This window comes from Balaenoptera physalus (genome assembly GCF_965194825.1).
Source record: "Balaenoptera physalus genome assembly, chromosome: 19".
Lineage (NCBI taxonomy): Eukaryota > Metazoa > Chordata > Mammalia > Artiodactyla > Balaenopteridae > Balaenoptera > Balaenoptera physalus.
The window spans coordinates 67,032,500-67,051,783 of NC_138900.1; the positions used below are offsets into that span (position 1 = coordinate 67,032,500).

A 19,284-nucleotide genomic window follows, 5' to 3' on the forward strand; every position below is an offset into this window, starting at 1 on the left:
CGGCAGGCAGATTCTTAACCACTGTGCCACCAGGGAAGTCCCTTCCTGCCTATTTAAATGGGCCCGACAATCACCGAAAACCCTTCCAGCCCTGACACTCGGGGCTCCCTCCGAGGCCTAAGTGCTGGGGCTCACTGGCTTTGTCTGGACCCTGTCCCCTCGCTGCCCACTTGGCTCCCTCCCTCCCCTCCCCTCCTTGAGGTCTTTGCTCAGATGGCACCTCTTCTCTGTGGCCTCGCTAACCACCTGCTAAGATGGCAGCTGCACCCCCATTGCCCCAGGCCCCAGCCTGCTGTATTTAACAGCACGTTTGACCTGATGTGCCCCACGGCCCACTCCTTAGTCCTGGCTGTTGTCCTGCCACTGGACCCTGAGTGACGCGTCCTGTGTGTTGTTCACAGTTGTACCTCCAGTGCCTAGTGTGGGAGCGCAATCCACGTCTGTGGGGGGAGGGGGGAAGGGGAGGGGGGGGGAGGGGGGAAGGGGAGGGGGAGGGGGAGGGGAGGGGGAGGGGAGGGGGAGGGGGAGGGGAGGGGGAAGGGGAGGGGGAGGGGGAGGGGAAGGGAGGGGGAGGGGGAAGGGGAGGGGGAGGGGAGGGGGAGGGGAGGGGGAGGGGAGGGGGAGGGGGAAGGAAGGAAGGAGGGCGAACGAGGAAGTGTGCGCTTCTTATCTGGTGATGTAACCCACATGACCCCCACTCTCTTCATTGGGATATGTCCAGATAATATTTCCTGTCTGCGCCTGGCTGGTAAATGGGCCACACCTGGGCAGCTGCATGAAGGGGTGGATCTCACTAATACCTGAGGACAGTTTCCAGGCAAGAACCTTTGTGTCCCGGGGTCTCAGAGGGTGCAGCTTGTTAGAGATGCTGGTTTCAGAGAGGAACGCTGAGCCCGGAGGAGTCCAGCCTCATTCCCCTCCTCTCTGCTCCCCCAAGATGTCTGAGGGGTGGGCGGTGGAGATCAGACAGGGAACCACCTGAGCCCATCTCCCAGGCCAGAGCCAGTCCCAGCCACCACGGGGGCAGCCCGGGCAGCAGCCCACCCCCGTACACCCTCCCCTCCCCACAGGGTGGCCCAGGCGGCATCTAGTTGTCACTGGCATCGCCCGACTTCTCCCCTGCTCCTCCTGCAGCCGCCTCTGATCCCTAACTTAATTTATTTTGACAGCCTCGCTGCCATTTGACCTCCCTATGGAGTCACGTGGTGCTTAGAACTCATTATACCCCCTTGAAACAGGAAGTTAATTAAACCCTTCACAGAGCCGGTGTTGACAAGCATCGGTGAGGGCCCCTGGCACAGCTGCCCAGTGGCTCCAGGGCCTTGGGCTGACCAGCAGCGGAGGGAGCGAGGCCTGGGCCCCCTTCCCCCCAACGCAGCCACCAGGGCCCATTCTGCAGCAGCAGGCGCGGATTTCCTAGGGAGACTCAGCTCTGCTGCTCACCTGCTGTGCGGCCTTGGGGGAGTGACTTCACTTCTCTGAGCCTCAGTTTCCTTGTCTGGCAAATGGGAATTCTAACCGTCCCTTCTTCAGAGAGCTGTTGTGAGCAGATGGTGCTCAGCACGGGCCCTGGCACTGAGGAACCGTCCACAGCTCACTCATACCACTGCAAGCGTAAGGTAACAGCGTGCTGAGTACCACAGAAAAGGCACCTGGCCCCTGCAAGCTGGACCAGAGAGGAGCGGCCTAATGTGGTCTAGAAGCAGTCAGGACCTCCCTGAGGAAGGGTGAAGGGGCCAGGCAGTGGGAGGGAATGGTGCACCGGGTGGCAGGAACAGCTTGTGCAAAGGCCCTGTGGCCACAGGCCACCGGGACCCACATTCAGGGAGGGTCAGAGGAGAAGGTAAGAGTGGGGCAGGGCAGGGCCTGAGGTTATCACATTCGCTTAGTGGAAGGCCCCGCTGGCTTCAGCCTGTAGTGGGGCCAGGAGTGGCTCTGGGGATCCAGCAGCGGTCAGGGTGGTAGGTAAGGGAAGCTTGGAGCGGGGGTTGGGCTGACAACAGTGTCCCCACAGGGCCTCTCAGAGCTATAAGAAGGTGAAGTCAGGGACACTGGGGGCACAGTGAGGCAGAAAGAGGGCTCACAGTGTGGCCTGGCCGTCAGAGGCCCCTCACCTGACCTGGGCTCGGGACGCGATCCCCACAGTCTGTCCAGCCCCCCCAGCCTGTGCACCTGCTCCTCCCTCAGCTGAGAACGCCCTTCTGCCACCACTCTCTCCTGAACAGTCTTCATCCTTCAGTGTCCAGCTTAAGTGTCTAGAACATTCTGTGGTTCCCTTGGTCATCACCTAGCAACCAGTGCAGAGCCTGGGACGTGGGTGGCACCACAATCAGCCCCCTCCCCACCGGCAGCCACTGCCCGGCCCCGGGCAGTCCTCCTGGGTCGGGGCAGCAGGGAGCATGCCCATCAGCAGAGCCAGGCCCACGGTTGCCAACCCACAGGGCAGAGGGCAGCGGTGGAGCAGACGTGAGCCCAGAGCCACAGGAGCCCTGAGGGTCATGCCCTCCGCCCCCACTTACAGATGAGGAAGCCAAGGACCTAATTGCTTAAGGACTTGCTCAGGGTCACAGCCTCCAATGTGGCAGAGCCAAGATTCAAATCCAGTTCTCCTGGGCCCCAGCCAGGGTTAAGAACCCGGGCTCTGGAGTGTTACTGCCTGGGGTCACAGGAAGTGCCACCACTTCTGAGCTGTAGGGCCACTCTGAACCTCAGAGTCTTCATCACCACCACGACAGCCTTGGAAGCTGTGTCCTAGGCCCAGCTCTGCCACTTTCTGCCTGGGTGACCACCAGAGGGTTGCACAAGGACATCATGAGAGACCATGAACCAGCCCAGAAGAATGGCTCGGAAAAGGCTGGTGATGCCAATAATGACATCGCCCCTAGAGCCATCCCCAGGAGACTTCCCTAGGCCCAGACAACCTTGGAGCCTTCCCGAGAGGCCTCCAGACTATTAGACCTTGAAATCCAGCAAAGCAGGAAACGTCCAGGCCGTGGTCAGGGCAGCCCAGCTCCACGCCAAGCCCTTCTCAGCTCCATAGTGGGTGTTGCCAACCCCCAAGTGGACTGAATGCAGTTCTGTTTTCTCCACCAGTGATGTTTGGATGTGAATCTTGGCAGTCCCACAGGGGATGCAGGTGGCCGGATGGAACCCTCTCCCATCTGAGCAGGGACCCCTGCAAAACCCCACGGAGATGGCACCTCCTCCAGTTAGCCTTCCTTGATTTCCCCAGGCAGAGGCAGTCGCTCCTGCTCTGGGCTGAGCCGGGCCTGCCTTTCCACAGCATTTCTTGCTCCTCTTTCCTCAGTTTATCATCCTTATCAACAGACCTCCCCTGAGGGTGTAGTGGCCTGTGTGAGCAAGGTCCTGTGACACCGCCATTGGTCACGAGCAAGCTGGAGTTTCCTCATCTGTACAGTGGCGGTAATAATATCCCCATGCAGGGCAGACAGAGGGGGCAAAGCATGAAAGCAAAGTGCCCCAGAAACAGCACGGGCCTGGGTCAGGGCTGTCATGGCGTGTTTTTTTGTTTGTTTGTTTTTTATAAATTTATTTATTTTTAATTTTCGGTGCGTTGGGTCTCCGTTGCTGCGCGCAGGGCTTCTCTGGTTGCGGAGAGTGGGGGCTACTCTTCGTTGCGTTGCACGGCCTTCTCATTGCGGTGGCTTCTTTTGTTGCGGAGCATGGGCTCTAGGCGCGCAGGCTTCAGTAGTTGCGGCTCGCGGGCTCAGGAGTTGTGGCGCACGGGCTTAGTTGCTCCGCAGCATGTGGGATCTTACCAGACCAGGGCTCGAACCCGTGTCCCCTGCATTTGCAGGCGGATTCTTAACCACTGCACCACCAGGGAAGTCCCCTGTCATGGCGTTTGATGGGCACTTGACCCGCGCAGGTGCACAGAGCCCTGCACTTGGTTTAAGGCTCTTCTGTTGCTGCCCAGAAATTCTTAATTTTTGAACAAGGGGCCCCACGTTTTCATTTTCCACTGAGCCCTGAGAATGATTTAGTGGATCCTGGTCAGCAGGACCTGCCTCTGCCTCTAAGTCCCTGGGCAACTGGGGTGTGTCTCTCCTCTCAGAGCCTGAAGTGGCCAAAGTCCTGCCACTCTTTTCCTCCTGCACCCTAGACAGACATCACTAATTGATCGTGGTTCTCCTTCACCTGCTGACCCTCAGAACCCTCCTCAACACAGATCTCCAGGCATTCCAGCAGCACCAACCTGGGCGTCACTTGCTATGCATGGAGCCTCAAGCCCAGCACAGGTCCAGCCCGTGGCCGCCTCCTCCAGGAATCCCCCTGACTGCCTGACTGTGAGGTTCCCATCCTGTAAAGAGGCCCTCTTTTGGGAAGGCAGCAGGCCCAATGAGAACCCAGACAGGTGGGGCCCCTTGTCCAGTTGACAAACATGTGGGAGCCCTGGGCCGAGTGAACCAGCCATCCATGGGCCCCATGCTCCCCAGAGGAGGGGTGCAGCACCGGGTAACTCTAGGAAGGCTGTACCCCTTGGCCCTGGACAGGGGGTGGGAAGAGCTGGTGACCACATGACCCCAGACAGGTCTCTTGGCCTCCCAGCCCTAGTGTTCTTGTCTGTCCAGTGGCAGTGGCTGGTCTTGGGGTAGACCTCAACCTTTTGCCCTGCCTGCCAATCTCCTGCCCTCCTGGGAGCAGCAGTAGGGCAGGGGAGTGTGCCCAGGTTCTGGGGGCAACCTTTTCCTCTTCCGTGGGGCAGGGGCAAAGGTAACAGGAGTCAGAATGAGGGGGGTCTCACAGGCAGAGTACTCAGTACCTAGCCAGCCTCCACGTGTGACAGTTGTGATGATTAGCTGCCATCAGGTGGGTGGGCCCAGCTTTCTGGACGGGCGTCCAGGTGTCCTGTTTGCAAAGGTCTTCCCATTAGCCCCTGGGCCCTGCTCACTTCCTATTTCTTGTGAATATGGGGGGTGGGGGCAGGCACCGAATGCAGGCCAAGAATGTTAAAAGAATACACTTGAGCCCCCAGGGACAACTCTAATGGTGTATGACTTCGAGCCTCCCTGGAAAATGGGGGGCCTCTGGGATCCCATGAACATATCCCAAAGAACAGGAGGCTCGGTCTCCATGGCCATGGCTGGAACAGGCAGTACTGACCTCGCTCGCTTCTGACTGTTCCAGGTGGGGAGGGGGCTTGGGGGTTCGCTCAGCCCTCGGAAGGGCCTTCTTCTCGGGCCTCCAGCAGGGGCGCCCTGAAGAGGCACGGCCGGGGGAGGAGAGGCCCAGAGGGGCAACGCCTGGGGGCTGCTGGGGAGCAGGCACAGGCCGCTGGCTTCTACGCCACCCCTCCCCCCGACTTCCAGCCATATCTGACCCCAAGGGAGGAGGACCCGAAGTCCCCCACTCTCCACTTGGGGCTGCAGCCACCGGAGGTGGCGAACCCCAGGGATGCCGCTTCCACCGCAGTCTTGGGCAGAAGCCGCACCCTGCCAGAGCCGGCTCCAAACCCCAAATCTGGTCCAAGGCAATGTGGGGCGTCAAGGCCTCGGGCTTCCTGACCCGGCCCTCACTGTCCCCCATCCCGCGGGCCGAGGAGGGTGGTCGCAGAGCCCAGAGGTTCTGGGCGGGACCGAGGCCCTGGAGGCGGAGTTACAGAGCGGGGGGGCGGAGTCATGGGCGGTGGAGGTCGGAGCCATGGCTTTGGGGCGTGGTCTGGGCGGGGCTTCGGTGTCCAGGGACCGAACCAGGTCAGGTCAGGCTGGGGGCGGAGCTGCAGCTGTGCCGGTGGGGGCGTGTCCAGAGAGGTCTGGAGCCCGGCCGGACGCGGGGCGGCGGGGTGCCTTGGGTCGCCGAGTCTGAGCCGGGTCAGGGGACAAAGCGGCAGGGCCGAAGGAGTAGTCGAGGAGGCCACAGGTCTACCCAGGGCCGGGGGCGGGTTCAGCTCTCTGGGGGCGGGGCCAGCAGGCGGGGCGGGGCCATTGCGGCGAGGAAGCAGGGCCAGTCCAGGGGCGGGCCAGGGCGGCGGGGCGGGGCGGGGCCAGGGCCGCGAGGTAACAAGATCCGCCCGGGGGCGGGCCAACTCTGTGCAGGCGGGGCGAGGCCGCGGCGCTGGGGGCGGGGCCAGAGGTGAGGGCGGGCCCGGAGGCGCGGCGCCGTGACGCGGACGCCCCTCCCGCACGCCCCGAGCTCCCGGGCCGAGGCCGCCCGGTTCGCCGCGCGCTGCCCGCAGGTTCCATTGAGAAGAGCCGAGCGGCGGCGGCGGCGTCTGCGCTGAGGCGGAGGAGCCGGCAGCAGCCCGCCGCCCGCCGGCCCCGGCGGTCCGCGCGGCCGCACAGCAGGGCCGAGCCTCCGGCCTCCGCAGCGGCGCCGGGCCGGACGCGGCGGGCTGGGGGCGCGGGCCGGGGCGGCCGCGGAGCCCAGGGGCCGGGGGCATGAGCCGCCCCGCGGCCCCGCCGCGCCCCCGCCGCCCGCCGCCGCCCGCCAGGGGCTAGAGGCGGCCGCCACGAGGGCGCGCGGCGCCGGAGACATGTCCAGGAGGAAACAGAGCAACCCCCGGCAGATCAAGCGTGAGTCAAACTTTGCCCGCCGGCCCCGACCCCCGCCGGTCCGCCCCCGGTCCGCCCCGCTCTGCCCGCGGCGCCCGCGACCTTCACCCCGCGCCGCGCCCCCCGCGCTGTGTGCCAAGCGCGCCGTAATCTAATCTCCGCTGGCGGGCCGGTCCCCCGCGTCTCGTCACCGGCACCGGGGGTCCCGCCTGGTGGGGGTGTCCGCCCAGAGGGCCGGAACGGTGTTGCTGGGGGCGCGGCCACCTCGCGGCCTGCCCCTCCCCCGCATCCCCCGAGATGGTGCGGCGATAAGGCGGCCCGATCTGGGCTCAGATAAAGTTTAAAATATTCCATTCTGCAAGTCCCATCCTGATAAGATCGCTCTGTCGGGACGGGCTGAAATTGTGATCTTATCTCGCGCGGTTGACTCTCCCAGGCTTTGTATCTAGAGGGAGAAAGAGAGAGACCTGGGAGGGAGAGGGGGCACCCGGGGCGCGTGGAAGTGCACGGCCAAGTGGCGGAGACCCGCCGGCGCCCACCCCCACTCCCGCTGTCTTGCAGAGCCGCCTGGCTTGGGGAGCGGAGGTGAAGCTACCGCAGCCCACGCGCTGGGCTCCAGCCCTGTCTCTGGGTCTCGAACTCGAGCCTTCCCTGCCCGGGGACAGCCTCCTGGAGGTCCTCCCCTCCCTGTGTCCCAGCCAGGACTGCAGGGGCGCTGTGCGCTGGGTGGCTTGCGGTCACACACACCCTCTAGCCGAGGGGCTGCTCCTAGTCGGGGAGGGGTCTCCTGGGACTCAGTCCTGGGCCAGGGTCGTCTCCGCACGCGTCCAAGTGTCTCACCCGTCTGGCCCTCAGGCCACTCCCCCGGTGGGGGAGGGGGGGCAGGCAGCTGCTGTGTCCACACTGATGATGCCCCCCCGAGATAAGAACGCCCCGTACTCTTGGGGCCACTCGGCTGCCTGAGCAGGGAGAGAGAGGGCAGTGCACAGGAAGCACGGCTCCCCACCCCACGCCAATAATAACTTCGCGCCTCTGCTGCCAGGGCCAGAGTGCGGGGCCACATCTCCCCAGCCAGACCAGCAGGTCGTTGGGGCTGCCCATGAGGCGAAGAGGGGGCCAGACCACTGCCCAGCCCCATGTTCCCCCGCACTGCCTCTTCTGTCCACATGACCATTGCCACCAGAACCCTGTGTGCATGCTCTTGGGGGAGTGTCTACTCCCGAGGTCCCAGAGAGGGGGAAGGCAAGCATGAATCCGGGTTCCCGTAACCCGACTCCTCAATGTGCAAGCGGGACCTGTTTTCCGAAAGTCGCCTTCTATCAAGTCAACTCAAGTATTAAAACCACCCACAGGTCCCGATCTGCGCTGGTTCTCTGGTTTCTTTTTCCCCTCCTCCCCTGTGCGCCTCTGTTCGGTCTGTTCTCGTGTGTGCGTGTGTATGTGTTTCATCGTGATGAGAAATGCAGATAGCGCGGGCAGGGAGATCGCAGGTTGGAAGCCGATCGCCAGAGCCGATAAGGCCCAAAGCGGAGTGAGCGCCCGGGCTCAGCTGGGTCGACCGAGCGGTGCATGTTGGGGACAGGGACCAAAGCGGGCGCGAGGGCGAGCCCCCGCTGTCCACCTTCAGCGCGCCCGGGAACCGGGCTGGGGAGGGGGCCGGCCCTGGGAGGCGGGGCCGGGGCACCCTCCCTTCAGCCCGCGGCCCCGGGCGCCTCCTCACCCTGGCAGATCTTGGCGCGTTAAGATGCGAGCGCTGATTGTCACCAAGCGGCGGCGCCCGCACGCCCGCCCTCTGCCCGCGGCTGTGCGTAGGGCCCTGGCGGCTGTGTGCCCGCCGCTCTGGCCTCACCTGCGACCAGGCCGCGGGTGTGGAGGGGAGGGGCCCGAGCGCTTGGGGCCGCCGCCCCCCCCCGGGCCCCCACCAAAGCCGGGGCGCAGCTGCCCGCGCCTCTGTGCGCCTTTTGTTCTGCGCAGAGATAGATGTGCCGCGCTGATAAGGCGCACAACCGATGGCGGCGGCGATAGGCGCTCCCATTTATTAACTTCAAACGTGGGAGCGGGGGAGGGCGAGGCGGGAGCGCGGCCTTGGCCGGCCAGATGGCTGCGACGATAGGCCGGGCCGCGCTGGCGGGGAGCGCGGGGCGGAGCGCAGCTCGGGACCCCCGGCGCCCTGGCCCGCCGAGGTTTCCTCCCGCCCGGGTCGATGTGAGCTCAGATAAGCGCCGGGCCGGTCGGCCGGATGGCGATCTCCCAAAGCGATAAGAGCCCTTATCTATGGCCACCAGGCCCCGCCGGGTTCGAGGCAACAACAGCGTGGGGGCGTCGTGGCTGGGGCGAGTGGGGGGCCTCCGACCTGCCGGGGAGGGGTGGAGGGGCGTGCGTGCCTGGGTCCGTTTGGGCGAGTTTTCATCCCAAACACACTTCATTGCCAGGAAGTTGATCCTCCCCCTGCGGGTGGTACAGTCCGTCAAAATGAAAGAAAACTGACTTTGCACCGGCCAGGAGCGGGGAGGAGGGGAGGGAGGACACCCAGCCCTGATTCCTATTAGATGGTGTGAGATGGCCAGAGTCAGGGTTGTCACCTCCAGAAGGAGAGAGGGTGTCTTCCCCCTTGAATCAAGTCGGGGTTGGTGTTCTTCCTGGCAAGTGCTAAGTGTAACCTGCTTGGAGTTTTCTTGAAAAAAGAATCAAAGTGGCTTCTGCTGCTGAGCTGAGGTTGGGGGGAACACAATGTGCTGGCATCTTTTTGAGCAGGTCCCCCAAATCAGAAGGGAAGGTCTGCTCAGACCTGCCTTGATTCACTCAGCAGGTCTTCACTGAGCACTTGCTGAATGCAAGTACTTGGGTCTTAGCCACTGCCCTGGGGAGCCAGGGGAGGGGTGAGCTGACCAGGGGCTGGCTGAGAGCAGTGCGGAAAACGGGGAGGTGGGGGCGGGTGGGGGCAGATGGGGCACTGCCTGCAAGGGGGGACCTCCAGCGGGGGTCAGGAAGAGGCCAGCTGTTGGGGGTGCCTCCAGGGACAGAGGGCTAGCCTCAGTTTCCAACTCTGGACAGTGGGGGCAGGAACAAGCCCCCAGGTCAGACTGGGGATGCTGAGGGGACCACAGAGCCCTTTTGCAGTGGGAGGGCCCCTGGGGACCATGGCTCCAGATGCCAAGTGGAAATCGAGGCCAACCAGGCAAGGGGCTCCCGGAAGAAGTCCCAGCCCTAACAGCTGCTCCATTGCAGATGGAGGTGTTTTTCACACGTTCTCAGAGCTTGATTAAGCAAATTATTGGTGGCCACAGGATGACTCATTCACTCCGAGCTTTAAGCCACCTGCCCACTCTCCCCAGCAGCCGGACGCCCACCTGGAGGCTGACAGTGCCGTCTGGTGAGGGCCAGTTCCGGAGAGAGACTGGGTTGGGCCGGAAGGGGGATGAGGTGGTCTTTGAGTTTTTATGAACTTGAGAGGGATTATCTGCACAGAGCGATGCGCCTCCCCCTTCCAGGTGTGGGAGGCTCCTGGGAATCTGTCTGGTTCCCAGGGGTCACCTTGCAGTACCCACCACCCCACTGTGATGGCAGAGAAGCAAGGAAAGATGGGGCTTTGGCAACCCGGCTGCCTGTAACTCGAGCCCCATGAGCAGGTGGCTGTGCCTTCCGCAGCCTCAGTTTCCCCTCTCTGGAAATCAGGTGTGACCTTGCCTGCCAACCGGGGGGTGGACGGGCACCGTGGCTGCCCTCAGCTGGCCTCCGCCCCCTCCTCAGAGCCCTGGGGGCATGGGGGCCAAGCTACAGTGAGCCAGGGACCAGGGCCTTAGAGACGCAGAGACTGGCTCCCAGCCCGCATTCCCTGAACCTGGCCTTGAGCAGAGCTCTGGTGGGCAGCGGCTGGGGCCCTGAGCTCTCAGGCCCTGAGGCTGGGCCTTCACGCTGGTTTTCCTGCATTCCTGGGCCTGAGGGAAGACAGACAGCTCATTTGCTCGTTAGATAGTAATAATGATATCAATAGTAGCTAATACTCACGGGGCTTACTCTGTGCCAGGCCATGTGTTATCTTAAGGCAGGTCCTGTTCTTACCGTTTACATCTTGGGGAAACTGAAGCACAGAGAAGTTAAGTTTCTCACCCAAGAAAGTGACAGCCAGAGTTGGAAGGCAGGCAGTCTGGCCCCGCTGCGAACATCATGCTGCTTTCCCACAGTCTCTTGCCTTTGTCTGCCTCTGGGCTTCCCCAGCCTCAGTCTCCACACCTGTGAAATGGGCCTCTGCGAGCACAGGTGCCCAGGGGTCTTTCCCCAGCCCTGCCCTTGCCAAGTCTCCTGTGACCTCCTTCCTGAGATGTTTCTGCGCAGGGTAGGAGGGTGGGGTCCCAGGAGGCTTCATCCAGCCCTGCCAGGGCCCTGAGCCCCAGTCTCATCCCGCCCACCTAGCCAGCCCCTCCCCAGAGGTCACTGGGAGCCCAGCATGGCACCAGCACCGCCAGGGATTTAAATGGGTCAGTTGGGGAAGAAAGGAGGAGGGAACACGATGCCATTAATTGTGCCCCTTATCTCCTGTTTCTATGCCAACCAGACGTTCCTGGGGCTTGCCGGGCTCGGGAATAACACTCCCGGGCGGACTATCTGCCATCGACAGGCCCTCTCCTGGAGGCAGCTGTTGCGTCGCCAGCCGCTGTCGCCAACCCCGTAGCCCCGGGCCCGGGTGCCTGGCTGGGCTCCTGCCACCGGCCCCCATACCCTTGGCTCTTCCTGGCGCTGCCCCATGGCCCCTGTCCCCATTTCACAGACGGGGAGACTGAGGCCGCCATCACACGTTCACTCCCTGGACCTCGCCTGCTGTTCCCTACCCAGGCAGGAGTGGCCTGGACCGAGAGGGTTGCAGGAGAGGGGGCAGCAACACCTGCAGAGTCGGCCCTGTGCCTCCATGTCCTCGGCTTTGGCAGCAGGAGGCGGATGGCCCCGTGGGTAAGGGCTCAGCCGCCTTCAGGCTGCAGTGCGTGTGTCCCTGTGAGGAGGGGAGAGCAGGCTCCCGTCAGGGCTGCCCCCTCACCAGGGCCTGGGTTCAAGCCGAGACTTGGAGGATTTCTCTCTGGCTTCTTTCAGCCCCTTCCAGCCTCAGTGCCTTTGCCTCGGTTTCCCCATCTGCAGAATGGGGATGCTGACACTGGTGGTCCCTGAGCACAGCTGTGAGCACGGACGGGAAATACACATCTTCTCAGACAGCTGCCAGCATCCCCATCCTCCTCCTCCTCCTCCTCGTCCTCAACAATATCTTTGTGGTCCATCGGTCAAGTTAGAGCTGTGGTTTCCAGCTTATCTGTGATGGACAAATCCCTTTTCCCAAGCTGTCCCCAGAGAGTAAAACACATGCATGGACCCTGCCTAGGAAGTGGGCCCCGCAACCTACCCCCCTCCCGTCACTCCTCTTCGTGGCTGGCCTTCGCCTCCAGCCATTCCAGCTACAACTTGCCAGGCAGGTGCCCGGGCTGTGCAAACTGCGCACGTTGCTTGCCGTCTCCGGGCTGCGGTTTCCTCGTCAGAGAGGAGGGGCTGCACTGGGGAGTTGTCAGTGATGTTCCTCTGTCCCCCACCCACCCCTCACCTCCCCGCCTGAGCTCTGGATGGGTTTGGACCAAGCCAGCCCAGAGTTGAGGGGCTGTGGGGTTGGGCAGCCCAGTGAGAGGACCCCAGGACCTCCTGTGTTCCTGTGCCCATTTCACAGAGGAGGAGCTGGAGGCCTGGAAAGGAACGGCGGCTTGCCGAGGGTCCCCAGGCAGCATCAGTGTGGGCGGCCCCTCTCTGCCTCAGTTTGCCCACTGGTTCAATGGGCACATCCCAGTCCAGTGCCCCATTTTGCAAATGAGGTTTTGAAGACATCAGGAGGCTGGGACTAGAGTCCTGCCTCCAGGCAAGGAGGCGATGAGGGCGGTCTGGGTCTGAGAGAGGCCTGCCCTCCCCCCCCCCGCCCCCCAACTTTCAACTCCAGCACCACAGCCCCCAGCTGAGTGGCCTCAGGGAGCGTCTCCCTATTTTCTCATCTGTAGAACGGGGGTGACACGTGACACGGCATCTACCCCAGAGGCTGTGTCCGGTGCTCACGCAGGGCTGGGACACAGAAGGTGATGAGCAGGGCACACCTGGGATCCCAGGTGAGATAGGGGCTGGGCTGTTGGTTGATGGGTGGCATGTCGCTCCCACCCACCCCAGCTGTCCCTGGGACCACTGGGCGGGCTGAGGACAGGGACCTTACCCTCCGGGCCCCAGGGGTTCCATCCCCACCCGGTGCCCCACAGCAGGGAGTGCGAGCTCTGAGATCCAGGCCCGCGCCATCCTCCGAGGGCTCCGGGCTGCAGGCCAGCCCTCGTCTCCGGAGCGGGAGGCCACTGCAGCGGGGGGCTGCCACGTGGCTCAAGTCCTGGCCTTGCTGTGACCCTGTGGGCAGGTGGCCTCTCTCTTGCCTTGGTTTCTGCTTTTGAAGCAGAAGCTTAATAAGAGCACCTCCCTCCTGGGGCTTGTATGTGGGGTCTGTGAGATTCCCAGATACAAACTGTAAAGTGCTGTCCCGCAGTCACGTCCTTGGTGGACGTGGCAGCCCTGGGAGCTGCTGGTTGCACTACTGACATTTTGCCAGAAGGCCCAAGGGCTGGACGCTTCACACAGAGGCCTGCCTCCCACCCTCCTCCCCTTCATGTGTTAGTTTTTGAAGAGGGAGGGAGTCGTGGGCCGGGTGCCCTGACTGCACCTTAGGCGGGGTGGGCCCAGGCCCCATCAGTCCCTTTCCTGCCCAAGGGTCTTACCTGCTGTTACGATCATCATCGTTGTTGACTGCCCCATTTTACAGGCAAGAAAACTGAGGCCCTGGGAGACAGTAACATGCTCGAGAACTTGTGATCCAGGAGCTGGGTCTGTGGACCCCAGAGGAGGGCCGAGGTTTCTCTGGGCAGTGCCTACTCAGCCCCCCAGTCACCTGTCCTGCCCTCCTGAGTCATCCTGTGTCCTCCCAGGGCCTCTTGGGCCCAGCTCCTCCCCGCCTCCCTTCCCTCCTCCCTCCCCCCAGTCTCCTGTTTGGGAGAAGGCAGCGCCCGCTGGGGCAGGAATGCGGTGGCTGACCTTGGGCCAGAGCTGGGGCACAGATAGGCCCCTCCCCTCTACCTCCTGTCCCTCCATCTGCCTCCCCTGGGCCTGCCGGCTGTGGAGCCGTGGTTTCCCCTCCCGTAAAAGAGGTGATGGGGCACTGGTGTGCAGCTTCCGTGAGCCCCGGCATGGTGCGAGCTTGGCTGTGGCCCCAGTGCTCCTGGTCCCGACGGTCCCCACCCCAGGGCTGGAGCAGAGTGGGGACAGAGACCCAACCAGTCAGCCTCAGAGCCTCCCCCCGTAAGCACTTCGCCGGCATCCCCTCCCGTGAGTCTCCGTACACCCACTGAGGTTGGGGTTCTCAAACCATTTTGCACCCCAAAAAGAGGATCAGAGAGGGTGGGTGGTTGCGCCAGGGTCACACAGCACTCGAATGGTGTGGAGATGGGATTGATGGAGTGGTCTGTGCAACCCTGCGCCAGCTCCCAGGCACCCCCAGAACTGGCGGGCGGGCTGCTTCCTGGGAGGAGGGGGCTCTGCACTCGGGTGGCTGCCGGAGCTTCCCTGCGGTGGAGCTCTTAGGCTCTGCCGCAAGGCTCACCTTGCCTTCCTGAGCCTCAGTCTCCACCTCTGTAGGATGGGGATATCTTGGGGACACCAGGCTGGGTGCAAGTCAGTTGGGCCCCCTGAGCCTTGGTTCCCCTACAAAGTACAACTGTGATGCTGAGCTCGCAGGCAGCGAGGCTGGTGAGACCTGACAGCAGAGGTCCAGCCTGGGCCAGAGCCTCTGCGTCGTCTGTCGTTTGTCAAAGTTAAAATGAAGAGGAAGGGGGGGGGCACCTCTCCCCTCCCCCATCGCCCTTGTGCTGCTTCCTGCCAGTTCCTCTCGATGTCTCGCTTCAAGCCCTCCAGCTTTCCCGATCTGCCCTGGCCACTTGCACCTGCCACAGCCTCCTGCCTTCATTTCCCTTTTCTCCACCCTGCAAGTCAGACCCAGGGAGCGGGAGGGCAGGGGGCCACAGGGCCAGGGGTCTCGGCTCCTTCCTGCGGTGGGCAGTGGGGAAGAGCTGCCAGAGAGCCCTCCCCTAGAACAGCGGGCCCGTCCTGCACTGCTGGACCCTCAGCCCCCAGGGAGGGCTTGGCGGGCCTGGGGCAGCCCCTCTCTGCTCTTCGGGCTGCTCTGGCATCGGGCACTCGGCCCCTTGCAATGAGAGAGAAAGCTGAGGCTTCCCCCACCTGACCCGAGTTTACTGGGGCCCCAAGCTCATCCCGACACCAACCCCAGCTCATGGTCGTTGGTCGTTAGAGCAGGCGTTAGCTGAGCATTTACTAAGCCCCTGCTGGGTGCCCAGCACTTACAGCCATGAGCTCACGTCCTCCCCTCACAACCTTTGAGGGGGGCTCAGCGGTTAGCCCGGTGCATGGAGGGGAAACTGAGGCTTAGAGGGTTTAAAGGTCAGACTCAGGACCGCGGCTCGAGCTCCCCACCCTGGGAGCGAGGAGAGGATGGCAACAGTTGTGGTGTCCAGGGCCAGAGCTCTCCCTGCTGGGCTTGGTGCCACCCATGTTTACGTCCAGAAAACTGAGGCCTTCCTGCCGTTCCAGACAGCATCCAGCTCTGGTCTCCTTGGTGGCTGTGTGACCTTGGGCAAGTGCCTTCCCCTCTTGGGCCAAAGTGGCCTCTGCCCAGCCTTCCAGCTGCAGGAGAGAGACCAGAGCCACAGCTGAACTGGCACACGAAGGCCAGGCCCGCCTGGGGCAGTTCCTGGTCACGTGGGACCTTCTAGGCAGTGGGGGAGGGGGGGGTCCTCGGGTGAGACTCTTGTTCCGCACCTCAGCTGCAGTGCTCCCAGGGAGTGAGTGGATTTGGAGGCCCTTTCCTCTGAATGGGCAGAGGTGTTCCGTTTATGGGCCCTGGGTGCCCCATCCCTTGGGGCATCCCGTGCCGGGGCCCTGAGGGCAGGCAGGAAGCCCCAGCATTTTAGGGCCACACTGAGCGTACCCTGAGCCTCAGGTTGGGACCTGCGGGGGCAGAGCCCACCAGGATGTCCCCACCCTGCTGGTTTTGTTGCTCATGTTTCCCGCTCCTGGGGCTTGGGGCCTGGAAGAGGTTTCCAGCAAAGGTGATAGGGGACCCTGCGGGCCACAGGGCAGGAGGGCAGGCTGCTCGCACCCCGGTCCCCCCACCATGCCCCCACACCACCCACCCTTTCCATTTCATGGGCCTGGCACGGCTCGGGAGGGCCTGGGACCACCCCAGCCCCACTGGGACCCTGAGGTGGCCTCCTGCCTCGGTTTCCCCTCCTGCACAATATGCACACACCCAGCTCTGCCAAAACCAGACATTTTCCCAGAGAGCAGAGGGACCCCCCCCAACTCTCACTGCAGTGGCCTTGATGGTCAGTGGGCACCCAGGCCCTCATGGGCCCCGGCCAGGTCCTCCTCTCCATCCTGGCTTTGCCCACCAGGGCCTGGTCCGCCCGAACTGTCTCCCGGTCCAGGCCTCCAGCGGGCGCAGGTTTCAGCTCCCGTGATAACTTGGAAAGTTGAACTGGCCCCATTACCGCGCCGAGATGGTTGGCAAGATACGGCCTTGATAATGGGGGAGATACGGCGTCTCCGTGGCCAATGGCCCAGCCTCTCCACCCATTAACATTCCCCACCAGCGATCCCTCGTGCTATCTCCTCCATTTCCACTCCTCCCGCAGATAAGAATGGAAATTCTGACTTCATAGCTCACTGATTAAAGTGTCTGGATTTCTTGATAATACACAGATAAATTATGTTTTTGAAAAAGAAGGTAGGGAGGAGGGTGGGCAGGGTGGGGGCCGTCTCTCCCGGCCTGTCCTGTCCCCCTGGGCCGGCCATCAACCTTGGCACGTCCAGCCTGCTCCTCCCAGGCCTCTGCACAAAGACAGTGTCCACGGGCCGGGCCGGGGAGGGAAGGTAGAGGCCTCTGCTGGGAAAGGCGGCCGCATCAGGAGGAACCGTGTTGGAGGGAATGGGGGCCAAGGGCTGAGCCCTCGTGGGGGACTTAAATCTCACCAGCTCCTCACCGGAGCTGGGTGTCTGGACCCGGCTGCCTTGCCTCTATCTCCTGGGACATATCTCTGGGCCTCGGTGTCCTCATGTGTCAAATGGGCCCAGGCTTGGGTCTCTCCTCTCTCTCCCTGACCCCTAGAACAAGCAGTGCCTGGTTATACACAGTAGGTGCCCGGTAAACGGCAAGGAACCCGGCGGAGCCCCACTTGCCGGTTAGTTGGAGAAAGGGAGGGGCTCCCAGCTCTCTCTCCCCGCCCGGTCCCCAGCCACCCTGCCTTCGGAGGCCTGCCCGGCCGCCACGTGTGACGGCTGGCGCCCTGATGGGACCGAGGTGCCATCTCCGCGTCTGTCTGGGTAAAGCTGCCTCCTTCAGCTGACCCGAGATCCGGCGCTGATGGTGCGATCAGGGCCACCGTGGGACTAATCCTCCTCGCTGAGGGACAGGTGCGGCAGCCGTGGGGGAGGGGACGCTGCAGAGGGGGCACTAGGGACGCAGAAAGCCCGGCAGAGGAGCTGCCTGGGGCTCCCGGCAGGCGCAGGGCAGCTGGCCATTTTCCCTGCTTTCTGCATTTATTTTTTAAGCAACTCTTGAGAAACGAGATTCTCTGTGGTCCCAGAGACAGGAGGCCTGACTGGACAGTCAGTGACATTTCTGGGTGGCTCTGGGACTCCACACTTAAAATCCGAATGGAGCCATTGTTAGCTGATAGCTGCCTTCCCCGAGCGCTTGCTATATGCCAGGCCTGGGCGTGACCTGTGTTATCCTTTAGAGTCCTCCCAGCATCCTGGGAGGGACACCTCTGACCTCATTTCTCCTCGGAGGACTCAAGGCTCAGAGAGGTTGAGTAACCCACCCAAGGTCACGCAGCATGGGAAAAAGCCGTAGAGACCTGACTTACAGGCCTGGTCAAGGTCTGGGTCTCCATCTTGGCTGCAGGCTCTGGGGATGTTGGCGGCCATGAGCTTCCACCTGCCCTAAGAGGACTGGCCTCTCTGTTTTGGGGGAAAATGTCCAGGCACAGAGAGGGTGAGCGACTGCTCAGGGCCACACAGCCCTGTCCAAGAGCGACGGATGATGGGGCGACTGCTCCTGCTTGCATCTGGAGGTCATTTCATCTGTCCTCAGAAAATGGGCCCCTTTGGTGATAAAGTTGGTTTCTTTCTGTCTTTGGGGTTTTATTTTGTTTCAGTATTCTAAAGGAAGTCAGCTATTTCCAGTAAAATGGTGCATATATGGCGGAGGGGGACCAGCATAGGGTGGGGTGACTGGGTTTGAATCCTGCCGCCTGGGCAGGGCGCCTGGGCAAGTGACTTACAGTTTCCTCACCTGTGCCGTGGGCGTGACTGCACTTCCGGCCTCCTCGGCCTTTGAGGGAGGAGACGGGAGAGAAGCAGGGAGAGCATCCCGGGACACATGCTTTGGGGACGCGGGGTTCTCTCAGGGCACCTGCGGGGGTGCCTGCTGCACCTCCTCCTCGAATCCCACCAGCATTCTTCCTGGGCTGTTTGTGGCAAATGGCTCCAGGTTGCAGAGGCCCAGGCCCCTGTGCTCTCACACAGTGAGCTGGGTGGTTCTGGAACATCTGTCCTGTGGCTCTGGGAGCCCTCCCCTTGGACCCTCTGCTTTCACCAGGGCCAGAGAGAGTGCAGAGGGAGGCTAGGGGGTCTAGCCTGCCCCCGTCGCTGTGGCTCACAGGCACTTCCCTGTTCTGAGCCTCGGTTTCCACATCTGTAAAACGGGGCTGAAGACACTAAGACCTGCCCCACGGGCGCTGGGCTGGGAGTCAGTGGCCCGGGAGTCATCTCCCCTGGGGCCTCCCTGTCCCCGCCCAGCCGTGCCCTCAGGGGGTGCACAGGACTTCTCAAGGAAGGAGCTCAGTACCCGCTCTGCAGACCACCACCCTCAAGGCCAGGGAGGCCCAGGTTCAAATCCCGGGCCCCGCACAGCCTTGCCGTGTCACCTCTCTGGGCCTCCCTGCCCTCGTCCTGAAACGGGAGTCGGCCCTCCTCAGGGCCCTTTTGCGGGGCTGACGAGAGGGATCTGGGTTCTCTCTCGGGGGCGGATGCTCCCCTGCCGCCGCTGCCCTGTCACCCATCTCAGTGGTGACACTGACCCTCGGGACCCCTGCCCTTTCCAGCCAGGAGCTCCGGGCCTGGGCACTGGGTGTGTTAGACACAGAGGGAGGGAGCCTGAGAGGGAGGCCCCTCGGCTCGCGTCCCGGGCGTGGGGGTGGGCTGGGGGCGGGCTGGGGGGTGTGTTCCGCCCTCCCCCCGAACCAGAAAGAAAGAAAAGGGAACTGCGATAAAGCGCAGATAGGCCTGGTGGTGGAGAAGCCCTATCGCTGTTATCTATCTGCCTGCCGCTCAGAGCGGTTCTGTTGTTTCCTCTTATCTCACCCACCAAAATGCCAGGAACAAAGCCTGTGCACACGCGCTCACACACACTCACACACCCGAGAGCCCACCGCCCTGCAACTCAGAGCCGCGAAAATGGTGCCACTAGATCTAAGGTGAAAGCAGGGAGACCGGGTTCTTGTAAAATCATCATCAATGTCGCCATCACTTTGCAAAGGAAGCGGAAAAATAGCTCTCCCTGAGACGAGGCAGCGAAAAATGAGAAGTGGCCCTACAGGGCCTCCCTGGAGGGAAGGACCCAGGCTTGGGGTGGGGAGCC

The 19,284-nt window shown here is 62.8% G+C and overlaps 1 protein-coding gene across 3 annotated transcripts in view; it reads left to right on the plus strand.

The window, feature by feature from the left end:
- The first annotated feature begins 6,150 nt into the window (after positions 1–6,150).
- ZFPM1 (zinc finger protein, FOG family member 1) overlaps positions 6,151–19,284 on the plus strand; it is a 69,648-nt gene continuing 56,514 nt past the window's right edge. For 2 of the 3 annotated variants that reach the window (XM_082436862.1, XM_082436866.1), the window contains exon 1: positions 6,151–6,533. In XM_082436862.1, coding sequence (XP_082292988.1) covers positions 6,494–6,533 — 40 coding nt within the window. In that variant the 5' untranslated portion in view covers positions 6,151–6,493. The remainder of the gene's footprint in view (positions 6,534–19,284) is intronic. The other variant, XM_082436865.1, reaches the window with a different exon arrangement.